The 24,502-nt window shown below is 55.5% G+C and overlaps 11 protein-coding genes across 11 annotated transcripts; 8 read left to right on the top strand and 3 right to left on the bottom strand.

Annotated features, from left to right (window-relative positions):
* Positions 1-701: 701 nt before the first annotated feature.
* On the top strand, positions 702-2,682 carry BKA78DRAFT_349208 (uncharacterized protein; the record flags this gene model as incomplete). The annotated part of the gene is made up of 2 exons (XM_066890766.1): positions 702-747; positions 800-2,682. The coding sequence occupies 2 exons, from the start codon at positions 702-704 to the stop codon at positions 2,680-2,682; spliced, it is 1,929 nt and encodes a 642-aa protein (XP_066749963.1).
* Positions 2,683-2,990: 308 nt separating this feature from the next.
* On the top strand, positions 2,991-3,993 carry BKA78DRAFT_21853 (uncharacterized protein). Its single transcript, XM_066883670.1, has 3 exons — positions 2,991-3,228; positions 3,285-3,343; positions 3,402-3,993. Exons 1-3 carry the CDS (start codon positions 3,182-3,184, stop codon positions 3,872-3,874), a joined length of 579 nt encoding a protein of 192 aa, XP_066749964.1. The 5' UTR covers positions 2,991-3,181; the 3' UTR covers positions 3,875-3,993.
* A 2,141-nt stretch (positions 3,994-6,134) lies between these two features.
* BKA78DRAFT_349209 (uncharacterized protein) lies at positions 6,135-6,861 on the top strand (the record flags this gene model as incomplete). Its single annotated transcript, XM_066890767.1, has 2 exons — positions 6,135-6,540; positions 6,596-6,861. 2 exons carry the CDS (start codon positions 6,135-6,137, stop codon positions 6,859-6,861), a joined length of 672 nt encoding a protein of 223 aa, XP_066749965.1.
* A 702-nt stretch (positions 6,862-7,563) lies between these two features.
* Positions 7,564-8,470, top strand: BKA78DRAFT_291856 (GrpE-domain-containing protein; the record flags this gene model as incomplete). Its single annotated transcript, XM_066885966.1, has 3 exons — positions 7,564-7,809; positions 7,958-8,365; positions 8,438-8,470. The coding sequence occupies 3 exons, from the start codon at positions 7,564-7,566 to the stop codon at positions 8,468-8,470; spliced, it is 687 nt and encodes a 228-aa protein (XP_066749966.1).
* Positions 8,471-9,882: 1,412 nt separating this feature from the next.
* Positions 9,883-11,016, bottom strand: BKA78DRAFT_349211 (DNA-directed RNA polymerase; the record flags this gene model as incomplete). The annotated part of the gene is made up of 3 exons (XM_066890768.1): positions 9,883-10,270; positions 10,330-10,895; positions 10,957-11,016. The coding sequence occupies 3 exons, from the start codon at positions 11,014-11,016 to the stop codon at positions 9,883-9,885; spliced, it is 1,014 nt and encodes a 337-aa protein (XP_066749967.1).
* Positions 11,017-11,380: 364 nt separating this feature from the next.
* BKA78DRAFT_303872 (alcohol dehydrogenase) lies at positions 11,381-13,411 on the top strand. Its single transcript, XM_066887577.1, has 3 exons — positions 11,381-11,839; positions 11,899-12,357; positions 12,496-13,411. Exons 1-3 carry the CDS (start codon positions 11,689-11,691, stop codon positions 12,969-12,971), a joined length of 1,086 nt encoding a protein of 361 aa, XP_066749968.1. The 5' UTR covers positions 11,381-11,688; the 3' UTR covers positions 12,972-13,411.
* On the top strand, positions 13,412-14,682 carry BKA78DRAFT_303875 (Calcipressin family protein). The gene is made up of 2 exons (XM_066887578.1): positions 13,412-13,706; positions 13,764-14,682. Exons 1-2 carry the CDS (start codon positions 13,530-13,532, stop codon positions 14,409-14,411), a joined length of 825 nt encoding a protein of 274 aa, XP_066749969.1. The 5' UTR covers positions 13,412-13,529; the 3' UTR covers positions 14,412-14,682.
* A 635-nt stretch (positions 14,683-15,317) lies between these two features.
* Positions 15,318-16,596, top strand: BKA78DRAFT_349214 (short chain dehydrogenase/reductase; the record flags this gene model as incomplete). Its single annotated transcript, XM_066890769.1, has 2 exons — positions 15,318-16,333; positions 16,470-16,596. The coding sequence occupies 2 exons, from the start codon at positions 15,318-15,320 to the stop codon at positions 16,594-16,596; spliced, it is 1,143 nt and encodes a 380-aa protein (XP_066749970.1).
* A 117-nt stretch (positions 16,597-16,713) lies between these two features.
* BKA78DRAFT_303880 (uncharacterized protein) lies at positions 16,714-17,143 on the bottom strand. The gene has a single exon (XM_066887579.1). It carries the CDS (start codon positions 17,124-17,126, stop codon positions 16,851-16,853), a length of 276 nt encoding a protein of 91 aa, XP_066749971.1. The 5' UTR covers positions 17,127-17,143; the 3' UTR covers positions 16,714-16,850.
* Positions 17,144-17,360: 217 nt separating this feature from the next.
* BKA78DRAFT_291861 (uncharacterized protein) lies at positions 17,361-21,313 on the bottom strand (the record flags this gene model as incomplete). Its single annotated transcript, XM_066885967.1, has 2 exons — positions 17,361-18,417; positions 18,468-21,313. 2 exons carry the CDS (start codon positions 21,311-21,313, stop codon positions 17,361-17,363), a joined length of 3,903 nt encoding a protein of 1,300 aa, XP_066749972.1.
* Positions 21,314-21,595: 282 nt separating this feature from the next.
* BKA78DRAFT_22084 (uncharacterized protein) lies at positions 21,596-23,024 on the top strand. The gene is made up of 5 exons (XM_066883671.1): positions 21,596-21,722; positions 21,782-21,884; positions 21,944-22,476; positions 22,533-22,958; position 23,024. Exons 1-4 carry the CDS (start codon positions 21,637-21,639, stop codon positions 22,819-22,821), a joined length of 1,011 nt encoding a protein of 336 aa, XP_066749973.1. The 5' UTR covers positions 21,596-21,636; the 3' UTR covers positions 22,822-22,958; position 23,024.
* The last annotated feature ends 1,478 nt before the right edge of the window (positions 23,025-24,502 follow it).

Consider the following 24,502-nt stretch of genomic DNA (forward strand, 5'->3'; position numbering starts at 1 on the left):
TTGGGTTATATGGTCTTTTTGAATTGTTCAGATGTTGGCATTGTTTGGGCGTTGTCTTGGACAATGGGCAGCATTGGCGGGCGCTGAAAAAGAGGAAGAAAGTTTTGAAAAAGAAACTTTGGGAAGAAGGCGAAGGAATTTAAAATGACTTTCAACGTCCATTTCGATGTGGCAACTGGATTATTTGCCTGTTGCCAATCAAGCTCCGGACTCGACCTGTTTGAGAAGGATACGCAGAACTAGACTTTGATTTTTTGCCCAGCCGATTGTTTTCTTTGTCAGACAAACCATTCCTGGATCGCCAACGTCGAACAATGGTGGTCAACTGTCTGGCTGCATGTCTTTGTTCCAATACGGCTATCGCCGGGTGTCGTAGAGGTGGTGTTTTTGGTCGGAGTGTCGGGCCCGAAACGGAATTCCGTGGCCCGTTGCCCAGAGTTTCAATTCAAAAAGACATATGATGCTTAAAGTTGACAGGGAGCATGGATCAAGTCGTGATGGCGAACCTCAATAAGCGGCAGTTTGTTAGCGAGGAGCTCTGTACCTGCATGTGTCAACCACGCCGCCGCCCTTGACTTCGTCGCCTCTCCGGACCCGCACCCTCACCGCGCGCCTTCTGATGATGACCCGTCCGCATTGTTACGATCTCCAGCAGTTTCCTCCCCGCTTTGCTCACGATTTAACGCGCTCGACACGTCCATATGACCGATGGCCGCCCCAGGAAGCTGCAACGTGCCTCTCGGGCCTGTATCTCTCCCTCTTCGATTCCAGCTTGCTCCCCACCATTGACATTTCCCAGGTGACTTTTGCCACAAACGCAGCATAAAATGCAAGCCCAGCGACGTTGACTCCCAGCGATGCCAAAACTGCGTCGATTTCGACATTGCCTGCACCTATACCCGTCCATGGCGTCGAGCACGAGGACCCGCGACAGCTCCTGCAGCTGCCGGTGCCAGTGGTAGCAACCCATCGCCCGAAGCGAATGGATATCGCAAGAGCAGTACCCAATACTCGCACAGCACCCAAAACACACAGGGCTCTCAGTCCGATCGTCATCAGAGCCCAGGTCTCCGTCCAGAGAGCCAAGCGCAGCCGGCCGAAACGCAGCAGGCGATACGCCCAGAAGTCGCTCATACATATCGCACCACAAGAGGCAAGCCGGAGGACCGTCATCTGACGGCTTACACAAACGATCCGCTGGGAGAGGCTTGGAAAGCTTTCGCCTTGGCCTCCCACTCCACGATCGTGGCCTTTGCAGAGCTCTACTTTATCACAATATACCCAATCTACCCTCTCTTCCACCGCAAAACATTTCTGGAAAAGGTCCGTCGGCGCGACTACCTCAATGAACGGGGCTTCTACGCTTCAACGATGGCCGCTTGTGCCTTGGTGGCTGCGCGCGCAAGAGACGGCGCTCTCCTGCCAGGGACCGAGAATTTGGTGCCAGAAGGCGACATGCCGCCGGAGACATTTTACGCGGCCGCCAAAGATTCGATCCCAAAGGATTTTACCTCTGCAACGGGCATGCATTACCTGCGAGCATGTGCATTGATCGCTGTGGCTTCCATCCAATTCAGCAAAATTGACGCCATGCATGAGTATCTGGGACGGTACCACACTCTTGTTGCGCTTCAGCGGTTTTATGACGAGGCGCACTGGCCAAAGGACATCACCGTGATTGAGCGAGAAGAGCGAAGGAGACTCTTTTGGTCGACGTATACGCTCGATGTATACTCGGCGATTGTCTGGAATGGCCAACTGCATTCTCGTGAAGCACACGTTCATGTTGGGTACCCAACAGAAGCCGACGACGACCATTTGGAAGAAGCTCCAGTCGGGCTCCAAGATCCTCAATGTTGGATGCACGGCTGGAACTTTACAATCGACATCTATCGGGTTATGGAGCATGCCACCAACCGTCTTCGGTCGCACCGCAACGTCAACATGTCGTTGCGGCCCGTTCAGACATTTTTTACCCCAGAATCTTTCTCTGCGGCAGGCTTGCTGCAATCTGTATTTGAAATGTGCAATCAACTGCCGCCCGCATTCAAGGAAATCCGCCCCATCACGGGAGATCAAAAGAAGGACATCTTTGGTTTTCAAGCCGCCAATGCTCAAGCCACTGTACAATTACTGCGGATGGTTCTCTTCTCGATTGAAGACACCCCCGACGTGGAACAGAAATGCAACGTCGCAGCAGAGCTCCTCGCAGTCTTCCAAAGTGTCCCTGTAGCATATCTAAAGGCAATCAGTACTCCTCTGATCTATCATCTAGCAGGAATAGGAACGATTCTTGGATCAGTCATTGAGACTGCGCTGTCGGAGACTTCCTATCAACGAGTCCGAAGCATGCTCCTCTCCATGGCGGACCTACTCGAAAGCCTTGAATCAGGTCTGACCCGCAACCACAGCACGAGCCGCGGCCTGCGCCTCCAAGTCGACCGTATCGACGAGTACATGCGCGTGCAGCGTGCGCAGCTCGCGCCCAGTTTCCAAAACACGATTGCGGATATCACAGGTGCGGTGCCGCCTCCGCGACAACCATTCCTTCCTTCAAACGGAATCGAAAATATGGCGCCGCGATCGCAGATTCAGCTGCCGCCAGAGCTGCTTGAGGATTGGCCTTGGGCTGGCGACTTTTACCAGCAGGACTATGGTCCGTTCCCCTTTGGCTTTGACTGAGTGCGGAACCGATTGGACTGTGGTGAAGTTGGTGATCCTTTTCAGCTCTGTTTCTGAAATCCTGCTTAGGGCCCGCCGGAATTGTTACCATCCGAGAAGCGGGAAGACCAAGATGAACGATGACACGGTCCTATCTTGAGGTAGCATCGCTCTCGATGATTACGCGTCGATGTGTGTAGCAGAAGCCGCCCAAAGCCTGGCGTTGATGAAGACACGACCCTCAAGTTCAACTAGCGACGTCATCAGTCCCTTGTTCAAAACACGCGGGCTCACGATGCAGATACGACTTCCATCACTCCACCAGTTCCAAGGCAAGTGGCTATGACCGACTCCTCAATTACGCGCAGATCTAGACAGCCTGTTGCAACGTCGACGCTTAGCTCCATATGCAGAGCTATCACAAAGTATCTGTATCATTGTCACCGCCACACCCTTCACGCCTTGGACACACAATAGCGCCCAGGTGGAGACAGGAACGCAAAGAGATCGACAGGCCAAGATGCACACCATGGAGCCCAAGTGTTGTATTTTTAGACCTACGTCTTGGTGCGCTTTGCTTGTATCTCGCAGGTGCAACTTCAGCATACTGATGACGGTAAAAGTCTTGCTGCGCCGCTCCTCTTTTTGCTGGGCTTCCCGCCTACGCGAATTGGCTTTGACTGTAAGCAACGGCCCGTTTGTCTTGTTCTAGTCCAAGACTGCTGAGCTGATTCTATCAGATCATGGGCCGTGGCCTAGTAAATGCACTGGTGGTTGTGCGGAAGTGCATATCAAGATCAAGTGCCGAATGGCACTTATCACAGTCAAAAGCACACTGGGAGAAAGAGAAGGCAAGATAACGGTTCTCAGAAAATCCTGGCCAATGACAAGATCATGCACGTCAAGCAAGAGCTTTGGTTCCTATGACACGGCTGCTGTGGTGTGGAAAGAAGCATTCAAACTCCAGGCAGCAGCCAAACCAAAAGGGCAAGAATTTCGCAAGAATCCGCGCCACCACCATGGATGGCATCTCCTCAGGGCGACCGGTCACCAATGGAGACCGACTTCCGTCATTCTGCTGCCATCCACCGCACCGTCATTGTTGATATCACCTACTGCCTCCCTCCTTGCTAAGGACACTAAGCTTTATCTGCGCATGGTTGGACGCGGGAGTGCCGAAACTCCGCATCTACTCTCTCGCGACCATTGTTGAACGCGCAAGCTGCTGGTGTCATGTCAAGTCATGCTGCTTAGTTGGGTGATCAGTTTGCTTGCGATCTTTTGCGTGTTCGTGTTGAGTGTTCGGGTTCAATGAGTGCGTAACGAGCGGGAGTTGACGGGAGTATGAGCAGAGACTCGAGTTCGGTTGAAGAAAGATCGGTGTGCAAAAGCAAGCAAGTCGACGCCGCAAAATCGCATCCCATCAGCTCAGTGGTATCGGTGGTATGAGATGAATATTGCCCTCCACATCCATTTGTCGAAATTTTCTGAGTCTGGACTAGTCCGGCGATCACTCCCTGGGTGTCAGCAGATGATTCGGAACTGCATCATCTTTTCATCTTGTCAACATGCAACCTCTCCATGCTCTTCATCAAGCGTGACAAACACATACACCACTGGTTCCCACCAGCGCAAGCCACTCGCACCCTCACCTCGCCTTAACCCTACCCGCAAGCATCCGCATGCGCTACGCGAACCAATCGCACCACGCGCTTCCTTCGTGCTCGGTTTGCTTTCCACGCCCAACTGATTCCCATCCGTCCCGCCACCGTCAATCTTACTTCCTCACGCCCTACCGACTGACCGGCTGTTACTCCCCAGAAACTCCACAATCGACGCAGGATTCTGCAGCCGAGTTAGCGCTTGCCTGACCGTCCACCGCAAACAGCCAAGACACCGCTCAGCCCCCGCCGCGCCACGCTAGGCGCGGTATCGCCAAGCCATATTACTCGAAGTGACTGCGGTAAGTGGTTTCGTGATGAGTGGGACGGAGTGACAAGGCGGCGAGGCGAGGGCGGGCGGGGTCATCTTGGCGGGCGGCATTGGCGGGCGGGCGCGGGTTGGGCGTGCTTGAGGGAGGAATAGTGGCTTTGTGCATAGTGGGGAAAGAGCAGAAATTTTTTATGTATCGATGTTACAGAACAAGGGGGATGTTGTGTTTATGCAATTGTGATATGGGTGGGTATCAGGGGGCTGGATGTGGACTCAAGGGGTGCACCGATTAGGAAGTCGAATATGTGGTGGGGGTGACTTTGATCAAGAATGCGGAAAGACGAAGAGGTGACTTCTCAATGACCACACTTCTCTGGAGAACGGGGGCTCGATCTCGACACAAAGAAGATTTAGTGATGGTTTCTGCTCTGCTTGTCTTCTCTTCCCCACAAACATGTTCTGTTGGCGGTTTGCTGAAACCATGTCGTAGCCAGCAACCTCTGCGCCACAACTCAATTCAGCTCTCTACTCGGCTTGTTTACTAACCTCCACCAGCAAACGGTTCGCATCTCCAACCAAGAAGACCTAAGCACAGTCCCAAATCTTTCGATTCTCGTGATCCTGCCGTCTGGGCCTACATCATCTGTCAGATGGACCGGTAACTGTTGGACAGGGACCCCCTTTCCTGCCAAATCTTCAGCCATACGCCTTACCCCGTAGCGCCGTCTTGTCGTTTTCCTTCACCGCAGCAGCACAGCATCGCGCAGCAAGCACAGCCAGTCGGTCCCGGCTTGCTCGCCTGCTCGCTCGCGGTACGATATTGCCGCCCATCACCTGCCTGCTTCTCGTCCGAACCATCCAATCCGTGGCTTCCTCGGTACGTCTCTTTTTTTCTCTTGCCTAGCCCAAGACCCAAGAGATCACCCACCGGCCCGGACCCTGGTCGACCCGCGTCCAGGAACCTGTCGGGCGGCCAGCCAACGTTAACCTCACGGCCAACCCGTCCAGGCGGCAGGCGCAACCGCGGTGGCCAGCAGGACAACGACGGCCGTCCAAACAGACTTGACGGCACGTCGACTTGATCGACCAGATGGGGCACGTCGGGACGACGCGTCCGTCATGGAGGCGCAGCAACCAGCACCGCCGGAGGCGCGCAGCTCGCTGAACAAGCAAGTAGCCAGGCGTGGATGAGGCAGCAGTTTTTTGTTTGAGCTGGTTGGCTCGTTGGCGTCTGGGTAGACGCAAAGGCTAACTGAGTGCTTTGATGGAGGTGTTGATCTCGCGATAACTCTAGAAAGTTTGGCGGCTCTCGGCGACGATGCTGGACGGAATATATATATGTGTGGAAGAGACGCTCAAAGTGGTGATGGTGGACGTACAACAACGAATTGCTTCCTCACAACAAAAACCATCTTCGCCTTCGACCATTGAAGATCTGCCTTAGGTATCTTCTCAAAGCAAACAACCGTCGCTCGCTGCCTCAATCGACTCTGCCATACGATCGTTTCTAGTCAGTCTACAACACCGGTGAGACAGACAACATGCGTTCAGCATTAGCTATCATCCCGCTCTTCGCCCTTGCGCATCTCGGTCTCGCGGACTTGGACTGGAACGACATCCCGAACACCTGCCGCGACGAGTGTACGCCAGTCATCAACGCGTTCACAGACTGCGCACGACAAGTCGGAACGGATACGTCGGTCGATTTTTTCCGCAACGGTAAGGTCGAAGTCAACAACGGACGAGTAGAGGTTGACCTGCCGGGCCCAGACGGCCCTAACGACAACGGCCCCGGGAGAGGTCGTGACAACAACAATGACGCCAACGACCGCATCGACCAGGCTGCTGAGCAGAGGTACGCTGAATGCGTGTGTAATAAGCCAAACGCAAGCACCGACATTCCAAACTGCTCCAACTGCCTCGTCCAAAACGGATATAGGGACAAGGGTGAGAAGCGACCATTGACACTTACCATTCTGGATGAGCTAACGCAATACAACAGAGGCTGGCGACTTTGCTCGGTACTGCAACTTCACCACTGGTGCTGCTCCGCCGCCAAATACCACGGCAAGCCCCACGTCGACCTTCACAACGACAAATGCTGCTGGCAGCACCATCCTGAGCACGCTGGCTCCAACTCCCACCTTCAGCCCGACTGGCACGCTCAACAACAACCAGCCAGTCCAGGCGACCGGAGCGGCGTCGAAGTTTGGTGCTCAAAACGTCTTGGTGGCTGCCGCGCTCGTGGGTTTGCCCGCCGTCCTTTGATCGAATTCGCCAACGACGCGACGGACGGAACCTCTGTTGTTGGACGGGGAGAAAAGATTGACGGACACGAATCCCTCTCGATGGATCAGAATGACTCGATGATTGAATTTGCCATGGTTCTTCTTGTGTTGATAGTAATGGTTGTGGAGGATTGGTTTGCGGAAAGGATGCTGGCACTACGGTCCCAGTCGGATGCATGTAACGACAACTAGCTCAGGTCGTCGCAACTCTGGTTTGTACATTTCAATGGAAGTCTCCACGTGATTTTCGTCGAGGTTGCTCTCAATTGAGGTGCTGTTTTCACATGGTCAAGCCTTTCAATCCCTAGCTCTTTTTACCCCCTTTCTGCCCATTCGAGTGGTCGTCGGGGGTGGAAGAGAATTGAAGGAGCAAGCCCCGTAGAGAAAGCTGTGTCGAACATCATAAGTAGACGGTAAACAAGCACAAAGATAGTTTGACAATCGAAGACGTTGGAAAGAAGTGGGTGCATCGGGCGGTATCGGCAACGAGACAGTGGCAAGGACCTTCGTCGCGTCACTGGCGGGCGGCGGGCAAGAAGCTTGGGCCACCCAGTTCGGGCAGCCCGTCACGTTGCGTCGTCCGAAATTTTGGAACTGCACCTCTACACATTACACCACTTCCACACACGACCTTCTCGACCTACCTATCCTCGCCAATCCTCATTCCACACGCGCCCTCAAGATGCTCTCCCGGACAGTATTCCGCGCCTCGCGCGCCTCGCAGCAGCTGTCCTCGCCGCTCCGCCGCGCAACAGCTGCCACGCCGCTGGTCCGCGCCTCCGCCGCCGCCATGCCCTCGAGGATAGGCGCACGGTGGTACTCGGAAGAGACGAAGAAGGATGAGAAGAAGGAGGGTTCTGAGAAGAGCGAGGTTGATGTGTGCAAAGAGCAGTTGGAGGCCAAGAACAAGGAGGTTACCGATCTCAAGGTGCGTTAGATGGGTCATCGATATCAATTGACCACGGACGTCAATGGGCTGGGAGGGCAATCATCTTGTCATGGGGAAGACTAGAAGGCTTTTTGGCATGGCGGATCGTGACGTAAAGAGCAGAATTGCTGACCACGCCACAAAACAGGACAAGTACCTCCGCTCCGTCGCCGAATTCCGCAACCTGCAAGAGCGCACCAAGCGCGAAGTGAGCGCCGCAAAAGACTTTGCCATCCAGCGCTTCGCGCGCGACCTGGTCGAGTCGGTCGACAACCTGGACCGCGCGCTGCAAAACGTCCCCGCCGACAAGCTGTCCGCGCCCGATGCCAACAAGGACCTGGTCAACCTGGCCGACGGCCTCAAGATGACGGACAAGATCCTGCTCGACACGCTCAAGAAGCACGGCCTCGAGAGATTCGACCCCTCGCCTGCCCTGGAGAAGTTTGACCCCAACGTCCACGAGGCGGTTTTCCAGACCCCCATGCCGGACAAGGAGGATGGTGTTTGCTTCCACACGCAGCAGAAGGGCTTCTTGCTTAACGGCCGCGTCTTGAGGGTGAGTTGGCCTTCTTTGGAGCTTGGCTGAATTCCCCATCTCGAGCAACTCTAACGAATCTCTCCATCACAGGCCGCCAAGGTTGGCGTCGTGAAGAACTCGTAAACGCGCACTCACACACAACTCCAATGCCATAGAGACGGCGAGCACAACACAGACAGCAAGGCAGCGTCCGCACACATGTAGAAAGCTGTTCGTTGTTCGACGACTGGACTCGTTCCGCTCCACATAATCCTCCTCTCATGTACAATCACAACATACCAACGAGATTTGCCTCTTCCTCTTCCACTATGTCTTCCAAATCTCAATCATCTCCGCTCAATACCTTTACGGTACTTTTTGATACTTTCCACAAAGCACTCGCACAATTCTCGTCTATCCGGGCTGTTTGGGATTGGCCAAACTTGTTTTTTTTGGAAACCAGCAGCAGCAGCAGCAGCAGCAGCAGAAGGGTCTAGGCAAAAGCAGGCACGGCGTTTTAACGTATCTGATCTCTCTTCTCATTCTTGTACCAATATCGGACGGGTGAAGCCGTTCAAAGCTTCCTGGTCATTCGGGGAGGTCAGGGTGGTGGTGGTGGCAAGGATTTGTCAATTGGCGGCCACGATGGTCGAGTAGAAGAAGCTCTCGAATCGAGAAGGACGGCCTCCATGTTCTACTGCTGTGGAAATCAACATGAAGAGGGCCATTGGCAATGACTCGATTTGTCCAAGTGATGGCGTTCCAAGATGCTTACAGACGAGACATGACAAGAGGGAAGGGCAAGGCCATCACGAAAGCGCGCACGAATGCTTAGTGGACCACTGTGCAGAAATCTTTTTCAAATTATCTCTCCGCCACGATGGTATCTGAGAAAGCCTGGCGAGGGCCGCCACATCCGCCCATATGAACCATTTTTCTCGCCATCTCTACGCCGCGTAAAAGCGCAGGCTCGAGTGACCAGGACTCTCGCCATCAAATTTAAAGTCAAAACCGTTAATGCTTTTTGCCAGAGTCCATCACCGGTTGATGAAGTGATCCGCAAGCTGTGGAAAGGGGGCTTGCCGTCCCCTACGCTTGAAATCGCCGCTTCGCCTGTTGTGCCCCCAAACGCCTTGCTAATGCATGCCCTCTTTGAGACCACCGAGCAGTGACCTGGTCGTGGTAGCTCAGCGTCGTCACGATTGTTTGACTCGATCTGAGCAATTTTTGCTCAAGTGAAAGGTGTGCCAGTCTTGCATTGCCAAGATGCCAGACTTCGTGTGACACTGCCGTTGGTTGTCGAGTGTTACAATGATTTTGAGCCCTCGGAGGTTTCCTGAGCCGTTGAAGCTGTCGAATTTTGGATCCCGTGATGTTTTTCTTATATCCGCTCCCTCTCCATGAAATCTTTTACGGCCATGAACCGTACTCTACGACAGCACCAGCGGGACGAGCACGCGGGTATACGGTGACTGTCGATCATGGTGTAAAGTTGAGTTTTGTATTGCGCACTTCGCCAGCTTCTCCTGTCCCGTTGGACTGGTCCTCGAAGTGCATCAGTATGGAGGCGCTTGCCCATAGGGCTGCGCGCCAAAGGGCGTTGCCGCGCCGGCCCAAACGCTTCCGCCGCCTCCTCCGTATGGGGTCGTGAAGCCCTGATCCATTCCGCCGCCGTACGCAGTGCCGTTGCCGTTCATGTCGGGAGTGCGGCCGCCAAAGGTGTCCATGCCACCCATGTTGCGGTCCGCGCCGCCCGTCAGCTCATCAATGACGGCTGCGAGCTTCTGCTGGAGGACCTTGACGCCTTGCTGCATGATGACGTCCGGCTCGAGGCCGCCGACAGTCTCGACGTTGACGTAGAATTGGCCGGGGGCAGCGTCGTAGTCGAAGAGTTCACCATCTTGCGGCGGGTCGCCCTCGAAGTTGGCGTTGTCGCTGAGGGGCCTGGCAGGTTGTTAAGCAGAGCTCTTGGCAGACAGGGCAAAAATGACCAGCAAACTTACCATTCCCTCTTCGCGTCCTCCTCAAACCAGTAGTCAAGGTGGCGCAGCTTGTTGTACGGATCGTATTCAAAACTGACGGCAGACGTGGGGGCCCACTTGGCGTGCTCCTTTGCAATGCCCTTCTTCGCGATGCACTTCATGCGCAGCTCTTGTCCCTTGCGCAGCTTGCAGATGATGCTGCCCTTGTGCTCCGGGTCCGTGATGACGGGTTGGCCGACCAGCTCGTTGGCGGCGCGGCTGACGATGGTCAAGTCGCGCGCGTAGACGGTCATGATCTCGTCCGAGGTGCAGCGCGCCGAAAGCATGAGCGAGATGCTGCATTGGTCGCAGTACTGCTCGCAATCGCAGTCGCGGGTGTAGTTGACGTCTTCGCAGCCCTTGGCGCTGAGCGGGATCAATCCGAGACGATGGCAGATGAACTCATCAGCGAGAACTGACGTGTTGCGCTCGACTTCGACAAGATCGATGGCCATGGTGGGGATCTCGGCGAGCATAACGCGGCGCAGAGCGTTGGCAAAGGCAAGGTCCACATTTTTGAGAACAAAGTCGACGGAGATGTCATCAGCCTGGAAGCTCGAGCGTCAGCACCGCTCAAAGGATAACTTGGTGGGCTATCGTGAAGCTCACATCCCGAATCTTGACCTGGATGCCGTCAACGGCATCCATACCCAGCATGTCGTAGTCCATGTTGCGACTGCGCCTGGCGGCTTGAAAGGGAGGTGGCTTGAACGATTCGGCGTGCCCGAGAAGTGGAGGCGAAGTGAGGGCGCTGAGATTGACGGATGGCCGGGAGGAGTGGCTGGTGGTGAGTGGTAAGGTAGAGGAGCAGTGCAAGCAGGCAGTTCAATTCACGGGCTTCACATCAGACGCGATGAGGTCCGTGCCCAGAGCCGCGCCCATCGGCGTTTTGCTGCCGATTGTCCGACACTTCACCGCCACACTTCAGCGCCACTGTGGCTGGTCCAGACGAGGCCCACATTCAACCACCACCCCCACGTTGGCCCCCGGCCGGGTCACGGCCGTTGAATGCGGCGCCAGCCATAATTACTCGCCATGGGTTAACGTTGATTAGTATGCTGCCATTATGCAGCTATTGGCGCAGTCACATGCTGACCTCCTAGTAGACGACCAACATCAACACCGCAAAAACTATCCGTGATTGTCTCTGGCGGCTTCATTTTCTATGCACGGCCAAACTAGTCTATGGGTAAGCTTTCCCGGCGAGCTGCTTTGTAATGGCAACCCCACTGCTGTAGTCCAAATCAGGAGGCAATATGAAGTCACGATTATCTCTCGACTTCTTTTCCTCGTTCTTCACTTCCCTCGCCGCTTCGTGAACCCAAAAACTGCAACATCATCATGGCCGACGTGCAAGAAGTCAAGCAATGGCAGACCCTGCAGGATGGTCTGGACAACCTCTACATGACCACGTCTGCGCTTCCAAAGCCCGGAAAGGACGAAGTTTTGGTCGAAATTGGGGCTGTGTCACTCAACTACCGTGACACTGAAGGTAGAGTGCTCGCTACAACAAAAAGGGATTCAAGACGCGCTTCTGACGTGCAATCCCAGTCGCCATGGGTCTATACAAGCACCACAAGACTATCGAAGACATGCCGCCAAAGGCCATCGTCCCTGGAGCCGACATGTGCGGTGTCATTGTGGCAGTCGGCGAGGGTCCGGCCACGGTGAACTGGAAGGTTGGAGATCGCGTGCTGTCGACGTTTAATCAGACGCACACGACTGGTCAAGTCAAGGCTCATCACATGGCGCATGGTCTTGGTCTGCCGCTAGACGGCGTGCTGCAGACTCACCGTGTTTTCCCGAGCTATGGCCTTGTCAAGGTCCCTGAGTACATGACAGACCAAGAGGGCGCGTGCCTGCCGATTGCTGCAGTGACTGCTTGGATGTCCATCAACGGCATGCGGCCGCTGGGCCAGGCTGGAGGCAAGGACGAGGTTGTTCTCCTGCAAGGCACCGGAGGAGTGTCCATCAGCGGTTTGCAAATCGCAAAGGCTAGCGGTGCTAAAGGTGAGCAACCAACCGCCCCCGTCGGAGCATGACGTCAGGCTTGTCTTAGTTGTGCTCCATCCCAAACCTTTTCATCCCCGAACCCTAAACGGGAGACGGAAGGATCCCGCAAGAGACAAGGAAGCTGACGGATCGAAGCGATTGTGACTTCATCTTCTGATGAGAAGCTGCAAAAGGCCAAAGCTTTGGGCGCCGACTACCTCGTCAACTACCGCACGAATCCTGAATGGCAAGATGAAGTCATGAAGCTCACCCACGGCGAGGGCGCCGACATCATCTTCGAGTGCGGCGGAGCGAAGACGCTGGGCAAGTCATTTGATTCCGTCGCCTTTGGCGGCCTGATTAACAGCATCGGCTACCTCTCTGGCAAGCAGGATGAGCCGGGCGACCGCACCAATGTCAACCTGCTGGCCCTCCGACGCAATGTGACTCTGAAGGGCATCTTGAACGGGCCGCGAGACAGATTCGATGAAATGTGCGACTTTTACCGGCGACACGAGCTGCACCCGGTGGTCGACAAGGTGTTCCCGTTCGAGGAGGCCAAGGATGCGCTCAAGTATCTGTTTAGCGGCGGCCATTTTGGCAAGGTTGTGGTTCAGGTCAAGAAGGCTTAGCCCGATGCGGGATGCGGAGAAGCTGTCAGTAGCAAAGCAACTAGGATCCATGTTCAAAATGTCCGTGTGAATAATGCATATGCAAATCGTGTGGTTGGGTGAGGATCAAGCCCAAGCACCCGGCGGGAGCTTGCGTTGGATCAACGTGGACGGATGCGTATTGTGCTTCGGAGGCTTTGACGGGGCGCAGCTGGGGGGCCGGAGCCGAATAATTGATGAGTATACGGTGAAACACAAAGAGAAATGTGAAATGCCAACCGAAAAGGCTGGGCGTGGACGCTCATCGGGCGCTGGGCTGTGCTGGAGTAGCGTGGGCCGGAATGCGCGTCTGGGTGGGTGCAGGCTGTGGACTGGAGTGGGTGAGGTGGTTGCCGCTCAGTCAGTCGCCGCAGCGCTGTGAGAATGCCGCTCGATGCTGCGCCACCTAGCCGACCCGATACTCACCACCCTTGTCCGCCTACTACTTATTGACTCTGCTCCTCCGCTCCCATTCCCACAACCACCGCTCTTCCTCTCTCGACACTCCACCTCTACCAACTACTCCTCCATACCGCCGCCATGGACTCCAACATGTCGCAGCAAAACGCGCCCCAGTCGCCCCCTCGTTCCAGAGCTTCCTCCACCTCCTCCCTCACATCGCCCAAGAACCGCCGGACCCCGAAGCTCTCTATCGACCTCTCAGACCTCCCACCGCTGATTACGCCTTCGCCACCCTCCAACACGCTCCTGATTACGGTATGTTGACGCCTCGTTCAATGTTCCACAAAGACTGCGCCACTGACACACCGCCAGAACCTCCAAGAACCATCCATCTTCCACCCGAGCAACCTCGTAACCATCCGCGAACTGATCAACTCGTACGCTCCCGTCCACACTTGGGCACCACTGCGCTCGTTCCGCCGCATCGTCGTATCCTTCTTTGACGCGTCGGCTGCCATTACGATAAAGCAAAAGCTCGACGGAGAGACCATCATGGGCGACCGCATCCGCGTTTATTTTGGCACCCACACTCCTCTGAACCCGACAGACCAGCACTTGCCGCTGCCCAAGAGCGACAAGCTTTTCTTCATCAGCCCGCCGCCAAGTCCACCCCACGGATGGGAAGTTAGGGACGAAGACCCTCCGAACAAGGAGGTGCACGCCGAGGACCTGGCTGCGGCGCTAGCACAATTGCACGCCAAGCAAGACATACCCGTCTCTCCCACAGACACCGACCTTGACGGCAAGAGCCCGACAAGTCCGAGCGTCAGGAGAGCGCGCAGTAGTAGCGCAACCATTGTCTACCACCCAGAGGACCACGGGGACAGCCCGAATCTGCCTGCGATTGCCGTTGAGGACACCACGGCTAGTCCAGGCGAGATGACCCCCATCGACGAAGAGAACCGACCCATTCTTGCTCACACGCAGCGCCCTCCCGTTGAGCTCATGCAGGGCGCATAAAATATCAGTCACTTTTTTGTTTACGATTATCTTCATGTTGCATAGAATTTTCAGACGGTTTCGGAGTGGGTTTTGGCTACGGCACTTGGATCATGTTAAGCATGGCGTTTAAAGGTTTAATATGGGGTTATAGGCCTCACCGGCCTTGAGAAGGAGCGAATCCAGGCAGGTCAGTGAGGAGCTAGTTGCTCAGACAAAGCTTCTCAGTGCAGTTTACAAGTATATTAGGTAGTGTCCAAGCTGGTCAAAATATCAAGACTTGCTATCCATTTCATCCCCTGATTGACCCAGAAAAATTGTTCGCAACTCGCATGACAGTATACGGAAGAGTGGACGCACGAAACTTCCAAGCAATGGCGGTCTGCTGCCTAGAAATACGCGCTGCTAGGCGCTGGGTGCGGTCAATCCAAATGCCCAAATATACCAAGAATGGCAGGGGCAGGGTTGGAGGACACCACCGGAGAGCGCTCAAACATCCGTGGAAAGTGTGGCAGATAAAACGCGCTACACATGGGTACGTCCGCCGCTCCCCACTACCGACGAAGTTCGGGCATCGCTATACAGCTGGCAGCCTATTTCCTGCTCAAACTGCTACAGACGATGCGTCCACCTTTGGCCAGCACCTCGCAACTTCGGGCTCTCCGCCAGCCCGAGCGTCTCTGTTCACTGCCCGTCTTCTGAGACTTGAGCCGTCACTTCCTCACCTCTTTCCCACAGCAGACTGGCAGACGCGCTCACTTCACACATCAACCCCATTCCAAAGGCAGCTGACGGCGGAGGATTTTCTTGGGCTACTCCTAGCCGACGTGTCTCAAACTCTTCTCCCGCAAAACAAAACTTCCTTTGGAAGCCGAACAACCTTCCAACCAGCTCTCTCCGCATAACGTCCGACCCTCGAACGCCATCATGTCCGGCTCCCTCCTCAAACTGTTCCGCGACAAATGGAATCCGCCGACCAACCCACGGACGTCGTTCAGCGGCGCGACGATTCTCATCACGGGCTCCAACACGGGGCTCGGGCTGGAGGCGGCGGTCAAGTTTGCCAAGCTGGGGGCGGCGCACATCATCCTGGGGGTGCGGTCGCCGACCAAGGGGTCGGCGGCGGCGACGACGATAGCGGCGCGCTCGAAGCGGGCCAAGGACCCCAGCCTGACCATCAGCGTGTGGCCGCTCGACATGCTGAGCCACGCGAGCGTGTACGCGTTTGCGGAGCGGGCGGCGGGGCTGGAGCGCCTCGACGCCGCCGTGCTCAACGCGGGCGTCTACAAGGCGACGCACGGCGTCAGCGCGCAGGGCTGGGAGGAGACGCTGCAGGTCAACGTCGTGTCGACGGTGCTGCTGGCGCTGCTGCTGCTGCCCACGCTGGCGCGCAGCAAGCGCGCCGGCGAGCGCGCCCCCGTCCTCGAGATTGTCTCGTCCGGCATGCACAAGGTCGCGCTGCTGCGCGACGGCGTCTGGGAGAGCGACCGCCCCCTCGACGCCTGCAATGGCCCCAAGGACTACCATTTCCAGCTGCAGTACAACGTCTCCAAGCTCTTCACCATGGCCTGCCTCCAGTCCATCGCCAAGCTCCGCCGCTTCACGGGGAGCTCCCCCTCTCCCCCTTCCCCCTCCCCCACCACGACTGCCGCAGGGGGAGGCACGACGTCGCCCCCGTCGGACAGCGCCAGCAGCGGCAGCACCGCGGCCGTGGCCGACATGGCGCCCGAGGGCGACGTGGTGGTGACGTCGTGCTGCCCCGGCCTGTGCAAGAGCGACCTGGGGCGCGACTTTTCCGGCTTTCTGATGGTGCGCATCGTGCGGGGACTCTTCTTTGCGCTGTTTGCGCGCTCGACCGAGCAGGGCGCGCGCTCCCTCGTCAGCGGCGTCACCCTGGGCAAGGAGGCCAACGGCCAGTTTTGGCAGCATGACAAGTTTCAGGAGTAAGTGGGTTTCGTTCTTCCTGTTGTTCTTTTGAAGAGACGCTTTGGGGGAAGTGGAGATGGGGGGCGTGCTGCTGGTGGTTGCGGCCAAGCAAAACGACAGACAGATTGCTGACTCGCATACGTTTTTGATCAGGGTATCGCCATATCTGCTGGGCGAAAAGGGCGACGCGTTCAAGCAGCGCGTGTGGGCCGAGATTCTGGATTCGCTGCGCAAGGACGTGCCCGAAGTGCTCGAGATTGCCCGGCCGAAAGTGGCATGAGAGCGAGCGAGCGGCAGTGTCAAAGTCTTCTGCAGAGGGAAACGAACCATTCGATTGAAAGGGCGGAGTCCAGTGTGAAGCAAGACACGAGAGCAAGGCGGGTGTGGCAAGGGAAACGGTTCATGTGTGGAGGGAGGTTGGTTCCCCTTTTTCGCGCTTTGGTTCTGCTTGGTTGGTTGGTTGGCTGTTTTGGTGTCTGTTGTCTCTTTTCTTCCTTCCCTTGAATCTTTCTTCCGGTGTTACGACATCCACATTTACTTCTGAGAGACTGGGTGTGTTCCGAGTTGCGGTCGTTGCATTGTGTTTTGAAGCATCTGCACTTTTCTCGCATCACCCCACAGTAATGGTCGGCTGGAAGATTTGTCCTTCTCACAAGTAGCAGCGGAACCTTCCCCAGTTGGTTGGAGGTTACCTCGTCCCTGGCTGGCGAACACCCGTTTGAAGTGCTGGACGCGGATTGACTTGACTCCCCCGGAGAAGAAATTTGCAGAAGTGGTAGGCAGTAATAGTAGCATTTGAAATGAAAACATATGAGTGGTAAAGAGAGTGACCGCACCAAAGGGGTATCTTCGATTAATTAATGCTGTACTCCTCCGCCCTGCGATGAGAATAAAGCTATGAATGACGAATACCAGCCCGTATGATCATGACCATGCCGTCAAATGCAAGCCTGAAGAATTGATATGCACCAGACCATGATGTAGCAATAGATATGAAAGGAAAACCAGTCCCTTTTTGCTATGCGTAAACCTCTCCCTGCCGACTCATGCGCCACCGCTGCTCCCAGGACCTCCACCACCATCGCCGAACAGGCTTGTCCTTCTCTCTGCCGTCTCGTTTGTCAGTTGCTGTGGCGTTGGCAGCTCCGGCTCTGTCTGCGATTGGGACCGCGCCTGCGTCATGGGCTGCGCCGGAGCAAGCGGTGGTACAGGCACCGAGGCGGACCAGTCTGAAGAACTAGGTTGTGTCGAAATGCGTGAACTTGACGAAGCATCGCCAATGGCATCCCGCAAGTTCTGCTCTAGCGTCGACATTCCCTCTCTGGTGGTTCGGTCGGCCCTCTTCCTCTGCGGCGTGTCGTCTGGGACATCCGCCTTCCTCTTTTTCGGGGGACTGCTAACAGCAGCCATGCGACCCGGCCGGCCAAAGATTTGCTGCGGCACACGTAATGGCGCCATCTGTCCTTCGCCGGTGGCCTCCTCGGGTGAGATGGGAAGGAGCTTTGCGTTCTGGATGATGTCGGTGATTTGCACGTCGTCTTCGAGCGTCTTGGCCTCCAAGTGCTCGCTCCGCGTCATGGCTTTCGAGCGCTCAAACATGGCCTCCTCAATCGTGCCTTCGAGGATGAGCGTCTCGACGTGGACGGGCTTCGTCTGGCCGATGCGGTGGGCACGCTTGACGGCTTGCGCCTCGATACTCGGGCGGCAGACCGGGTTGACAAAGTACACGCGCGACGCCGCGTTGGCGTTGAGACCCAGAGCACCGAGCCGCACGTCCATGAGGAGCACTCGAAGACTCGGGTCTTGCGCAAAGGCGACAATGTACTTTGAACGATGCTCGTTCGAGATGCCCTTTGCGTAGATTTCGTGCTTTACATTCAAGATGTCGAGACATTGAGCGAGGTAGTAGGCGCAATTGTCTCCGTCGTAAAAGACGAGAATCTTTTCTTCTTGACAATAGGTCAAGATTTGGTCAATCAAATAACTGAGCTTCGCAGACACTGTGCCAATGATGTGGGTGTGGGCGAGGGGAGCATCAGAAAGCAAGTCGATACCCGTGTCAGGTCGCTTGCGCAGTGTCTGAATCTCAGGAGCTGAGGACCTAGAACAGATTAGCAACTTGTGTTGATTGTAAAACTCTTGGATACTCACTTGGCCGCCTTGCCACGTCCGCCCTTGACTGGCGTCTTTGCAGTTCCTTTTGCTTTGGCTGATGCCTTGCCAGGTACTTTGCCTTTATGCGAACCCTTCTTTGGACTCGTATTCACTTTCAAGACAGCACCTTTCCGCACACGCTCAACTGATAGTTCGGCGTGAATACCGGAAGCCGGCATGCCTTTGACAAGGTCTTTATCCTTGCCGTCTTCGAGACTATCCAAGTCGTGCGACTGGGCCATGATTGAGTTGACGGCTGCGGTTCCTGCTGCTTCAAGCTGTTCTATGGGGTCGCCGTTCAACCTCGAATTCACATGGTTCTGGGCCTGGTGGAGCAGAGTGGCGCCGTAAAGCTCGGCGGGGTCATTTGCAAGCGCCCAAGTAGCAGCCTTTTCCGGCCAATTGTCGACAAAAAGACCAATTTCGTGTGTCCGACTCATGGCTTTCCAGCTCTCAGAGCGCAGAACAAGTTCCTCGGCGAACTTGATGCAAGCTGCCAATGTTTCGCGGTCATCCGGAGAGCATTTGACGTCCTCCTTTAGCAGGTACTTGCAGCCAATCTCGACAGCACCACCGATATCCGACTCTTTCCAACCAGACCAGAAAAAGTTGCTCAGACGGAGGTTGGTGATTAAGCGGTTTCTTGACCCTTGGCTCTTTGGATGAAACAGATAGTCAACATCAGTGCGTTCAGACGTTACGGCATTGTTGGTGAGAACAAAAACAAACAGGTTCGCGGTAACTTTATCGAAGAAACTTGGCTTCAATCGAACTACGTGATGTGTCAGACGTGGCAGGACAACATCACGCTCCATGTCAGCCGGCTGCGTCTTGATTAGGAGTTGCTCCAACGTTTTGCCCATGCACTTGGAAAATGCTGAAAGGGTGCGGTTCTTGGAGTCCTCGTGCCTATACACATGCTCAACCCACTCGGCGCCTTCAGACCAAGGGCGAACTTGGAGAAAATGGGTAGCGAGTGTTCCTAAGGTTTTGGCAGCGCCGGTCGATTCTTTACCGTCAAAATGTTTTCTTCTCTCCAGGACAGCATCGCGGAGGAGCTGCACGTCTTCTTCCATAGTCGTAAACTGATTTGAAGCAAGATCCACTTCCACAGATATAAGGTCATCTCTAGCTGGAGTTCCACTGATAATCCAGCGCCGTTCTGCCAAAACAAGCTTCTGGGCCACCTGGACGGCGTTGGAATTTGAAGAGGAGAAGGAGTGACCCTCATCAATCATGATCCTCAAAAAGTGAAGATGTCGTAACGGCGACACGTACACATCCGATTCTCTGAAGCACGTGCATTGCCGGACTCGGGTGGAACCAATATAAGGGCAATTGCAGACTGGCGGGGTCTTGTAGTCACCGGGTCTTCTTCCTTGCGCGTCTGAACCATCTCTCACTTCATTTTCGAAGCGACCGCGGCTGAAGAGGATGACGTCGTAATTCGACAACTCCTTGGCAGCTGGCAGCGGCTTCTTGGTGTGGTCCATGACGAGGACGTTTAGCTCGCCTTCCTCGACATGCTTTTTCAACTCAGAGCACCACTGATGCAAAAGGTTCGGTGGCACAACAACTATGGTTGTACTGCACATGTGAAGCTTGCGAGGCGGTGGCGCTGTAGTGTTTCGATTGAATCGCACAGGGTTTGAAGGGATTTCGTAATTTGGAGGACTCTTTTGGAGCTCCTGCTCGCATGCTGTTAAGAACTCTCCAGTCTGTGCTGTGTGCGAAGCGAATACTTTCTTCCACGGAATCGCATGGCGGCCTGCGGCTGCGGCTGCCATCTCAACAAGGGTACCAACTCTATCTCGCACTAGGGGCCTTTGGTACTGCGGAGGTATCGTGGGCATGTGATTCTTCGTTGCAAGAATGAGACTGAGAGCAATGACGGTCTTTCCAGAGCCCATGAGCTCCGCCAGAACACCGGACTTTTGCGAAGAGAAGTATCGTGGAGCATACAGAAATTCCATTCCTCGTGGGCAGTAGTAAAACTTTCGTCCATTTGGAGCCCGCCTGACTTCCAACCGAGGGTCGAGATAGAGTTCATCTGATGCTTCGCGTTGCAGCATCAATGCAGCTGAGCGAGCCTGAAAAGGGTAAAGGTTCGACTTGAGGCCGGCTGGCTTCGACTCCAGGAGTTCCAGCATCGCCGTCTTGGAAAATGGGTTTTCAACCTTTTCCGGCGAGGGATTCGGAGACGGAAGCGTGTTGAACAGATAAAAGAGTGAGGACTCGTCCGGGGAAGCCCAGGGGTCAAACTTTTCCGTCGTCTCAATCGACACATTGTGCCAAACGTCAGTCGAAATATTTACCAATTGAACGATGGATTCCAATGCCACTTGAATTTTCCTGGAGCTGCGGTCAACGGTCGCGCGGCCAACATCATTCGGCAGGATCCATAGGCGGACGACTGCGAAATTGGTTGGATGCTGGTCGACGTGGCGAGCAGTCTCTGCGCGTATCCATTTTGCATCGAGCAGTTGGATGAGATGGTAGCGCAATCGTTTGACCTTCATAGGAAGGACAACATCATCTGCCTTGAAGGTTGGCTCAAACCGTCTCCAGTGATCTGATGCCAGGCATGACGCATCGAGCTCAGTCCAGTCATCACCGCAGGGGAGGCTCAAGCTTTGCGGCACAACAGCCAAAATAGAACCAAGCGGAAGGTATTTGAGGGTGGACAGCGCGTCCGAAGCGCCAGCGATGCCAGTGTTTACGACCAGGGTCCCTGCAGTCGAGAGCGGCGTGGCCGGAGTGCTCGTGCCAGAGCGACGGGTGGATGCATCATGACATTCGGTGCGTGGGGAACTCCCAGATGTGACGCTGAGGGACGGCGTCATGTTGGCGAAAGTCAACTCACCCAGCGACGCCAACTTTTGAAGGATGCGCATGTAAATGGAAGGCGACGTGCATTTCAAAAAGCGCCGAATAGAGAAATCTTCTGTGTTGACGTCCAAGGCGGCGCAAGGAAGGCTCGAGGACATGATGCCCTGGGGACGGCAGGTTAGCGTGACGCACAGACCACTAGTCCCCTAGGTTCCATCCCGTGATTCCGCGACTGTCCGTCGCGTCTCCTCCACCAACTTCTCTCAACATCACACTCAGTTCATCTACCCATATTTCTGGAATCATCACTTGTTTCTACGCTCGGCCAGCTCTAGCCATGCATGATACTGTCCTTGTCCGAAATGAAAATGACGTCCTCGACGCCGACTTCTTGATTGAGCGCCTCTCGGACGTGCTTAACATGTCAGTTGCACCTTGGAACACCAAAAAGCTGATGGAGCTAGCTCACGCATCATCAACAGGCCTGACGAGACCCTCGCTCTCGCATACACATATATATCACGCTTTCAAGAGGCTGTTCCAAAATTGTCAAGCGAAGATCCGTCGCTGTACCTCGATAACCACGTATGTGCCTCCAACCCCAAGGCCCGAGTGAAGGCAGAGAATGGCTCACATTGACCCAGACTCTCGCTCTGACCTGTCTGCACCTCGCGGACAAATTGACCTACGGATTATCAAAACTTTCTCATATCCTTGTCGCGGCCTGGCACCTATTGCACCCTGACGACCCGTTCTTGTGTCCTCCTTGGCTCGCATCAGAATGTGCTTCGCCTCTCCGCAACGGCTCACTATTCATATCGTTGCGCAATGCAATCGACGCGGCAGAAACGGTCGTGCTGAGAGTATTGGCTTTCAAGCTATCCTACTCGACGCCAGTGCTGCACTACGAGGAGTGTCTGAAGCGCGGCCTTACCATTGCGCAAAGAGGAATCATGTTGAACCACGTCTGCCAAGAGCACCACCTGGAGGATCCAAAGTCAAGGAACAAGAGGAAACATAGCTCTGGCGCCTCAGACAAAGACTTGAGCAGGAAGAAACCCAAGCAGGAGATCTTTCAAATGCCCCATCCCGCCGAACTGGCAGAATTGCAACGAGAGCCTATCATTGGACAGGCGAAGGAGTTCACAGACTACGTTCGCAAGCTGAGTCTGGAGGCGTGCGTGCCCCATGATCTATCGTCTCCAGCTTGCTAACCAATCACTGTCCCACTAGCTGCAAAATTTCAGACCTGAGCTCTACACCCGCCTCAGTCCTCGCCACAGCTGCCGTCTACGTCGCCCTCGGTGAGGATCTCGCGCTGCCCATGCGGGGGAGCAGGGGCAGGGCCCTGCCTAGCTGGGCGGGCATGGTGGCGGATTCGCCGCTGAGTGAGAGCGAGTTCATTCAGTTTATACGGGCAGTGCTTTACATGGAGCCCATTGACGCCAAGTTGGACAGGATGGCACAGGAGCTGGCAGAGCAAGCGAGTGAGTGTGACTCTGTCTGCTTGAGCGAGGGTTGAGAGTGGATGCATATATGGAGAAGGACAACCTGCTGTACCAGCTGAAGCTGGAGCTGGAGCGACCTCGAACGAGAAGGGAGGGCAATGCAGTCCGCGACAGATTCAGAGGTCATTCGGCACTTTGTTGATACCAGTACGTAAGTACGTAGCTGAAGAGGAAAAGACATTCCCTTTCGAGTACACCTGTTTTGACGACGGACAGAAAGACAGACGTTCGAATAAGGTACCTGTACAAGCACCTCTGTCAACCTGACGGCGCGCATGACATGAAGCGGGTGACAGCCCGCCCTTTGCGTCCTGCCAGGTACCCTCGTACCCACCCCCTTAGTCGATCAGAGAGATCAGGTTCCCCGTACCTGCTTGCTTGGAGGTACCAACCGACCTAAGTAAGGCACCCCTTGCGTGCCACCCACCACGACCGAAAAGCAACGGGCAACCTCTGTTTGGGATTGGGGGGCAGCCGTTGGGGTGACACGAAAAACGCATCCGTACCACCACACGGTGTGGTAACTAGGTGTGCACGCGCGCTCTGTACACCCGCTGCAACTGACGCACGCACGGTGCCCACCCCCGGCTCTCACACCGCACCGCACCGCACTCTGTTTGGACGTCACCTCGTCTCGTCCGTCTCGTCCGTCGCTCTCGCTCATGTCCGCGATGGCTGCGGGCGCGCCGATGCGGACGGCGTGAGCTAGCTGCTGCGGACATTGGCGGCGAGGGCAGAGAGGGAGGCGATGGATGGGACGAGGATGGATGGATAGGGGTGGGTGCGGGAGCAAGCGGCCGTCACGTCAGGGGCAGGCAGACTCGACGTAATCAGTCGTCGGCGAAAGGCGTGTATAGTACGCGAAATGGGAGAGGTGCGGGAGCCAGCGGTGGGTGCCGGTGAGTGATTCCTTTTTGGGCGAACGGATGAAACTGACTGATTGACCCTGTCTGTCCTAGATTGAAGCGCGCGCGCAGCATCGTCCGTCCCTCCGCGCTTGCCTGCCTCCTTAGGGACCTACATACGTCCCTACCGAACCTCTTCCACCCGAGTCGCCTTGCGCACCGCTCTTTACGCGCGTCCGGGCACAGAGGCCCTGCATTCGTTGCCCTTCTGTACGTCCAAAGACAGTCGTCCGCCGCGTGATGTGATCAAATGGCCTAGGCGAGATTGATGACACAAGAGGAAAGGGAGCGATGGATGTGGTTGAGAGCTCCTGAGTTGCCTGCCCGGTGACCGCAGCGGCACCAACCGGAATACCGGAATTCAAAGAGAGGAAACGGCAGGTGGTGGTGGTGGTGGTTCTGGTGGTGTTGGGGCTGAAGATGAGTTGAAGGGAGATTTGGATTGACTGGCTGACTGGTGAGACAGGGCGGGTGACTGGTTGACTGAGTTGCAGCTACCTAGCCAACGGACAGTTTTGGATACCCGCCCTGTCTGTCTGGCTATTGCCTTTTGAAGCCCGCGGGGGAGATTTGTTCCAGTCGGCGTAGTGGGCAGTTTAGGAACAGCAACAGCTGCCGCTCACGCCTTGTTTGCTTGACAACAGAACAACAACAACAGCAGACGAGTGGGGGAGTTGAAGAGAGACATTTATTATTCTGAACACCAAATACCCATTCCATCCTTGCCGATACCCATTGAAAAGAAAACAAGGAGGCAATACTGCTAATGAATAAACAGACAATTGAAAGG

This window comes from Phyllosticta capitalensis, assembly GCF_038381095.1.
Source record: "Phyllosticta capitalensis strain CBS 128856 chromosome Unknown BKA78scaffold_1, whole genome shotgun sequence".
Classification (NCBI taxonomy): Eukaryota; Fungi; Ascomycota; class Dothideomycetes; order Botryosphaeriales; family Phyllostictaceae; genus Phyllosticta; species Phyllosticta capitalensis.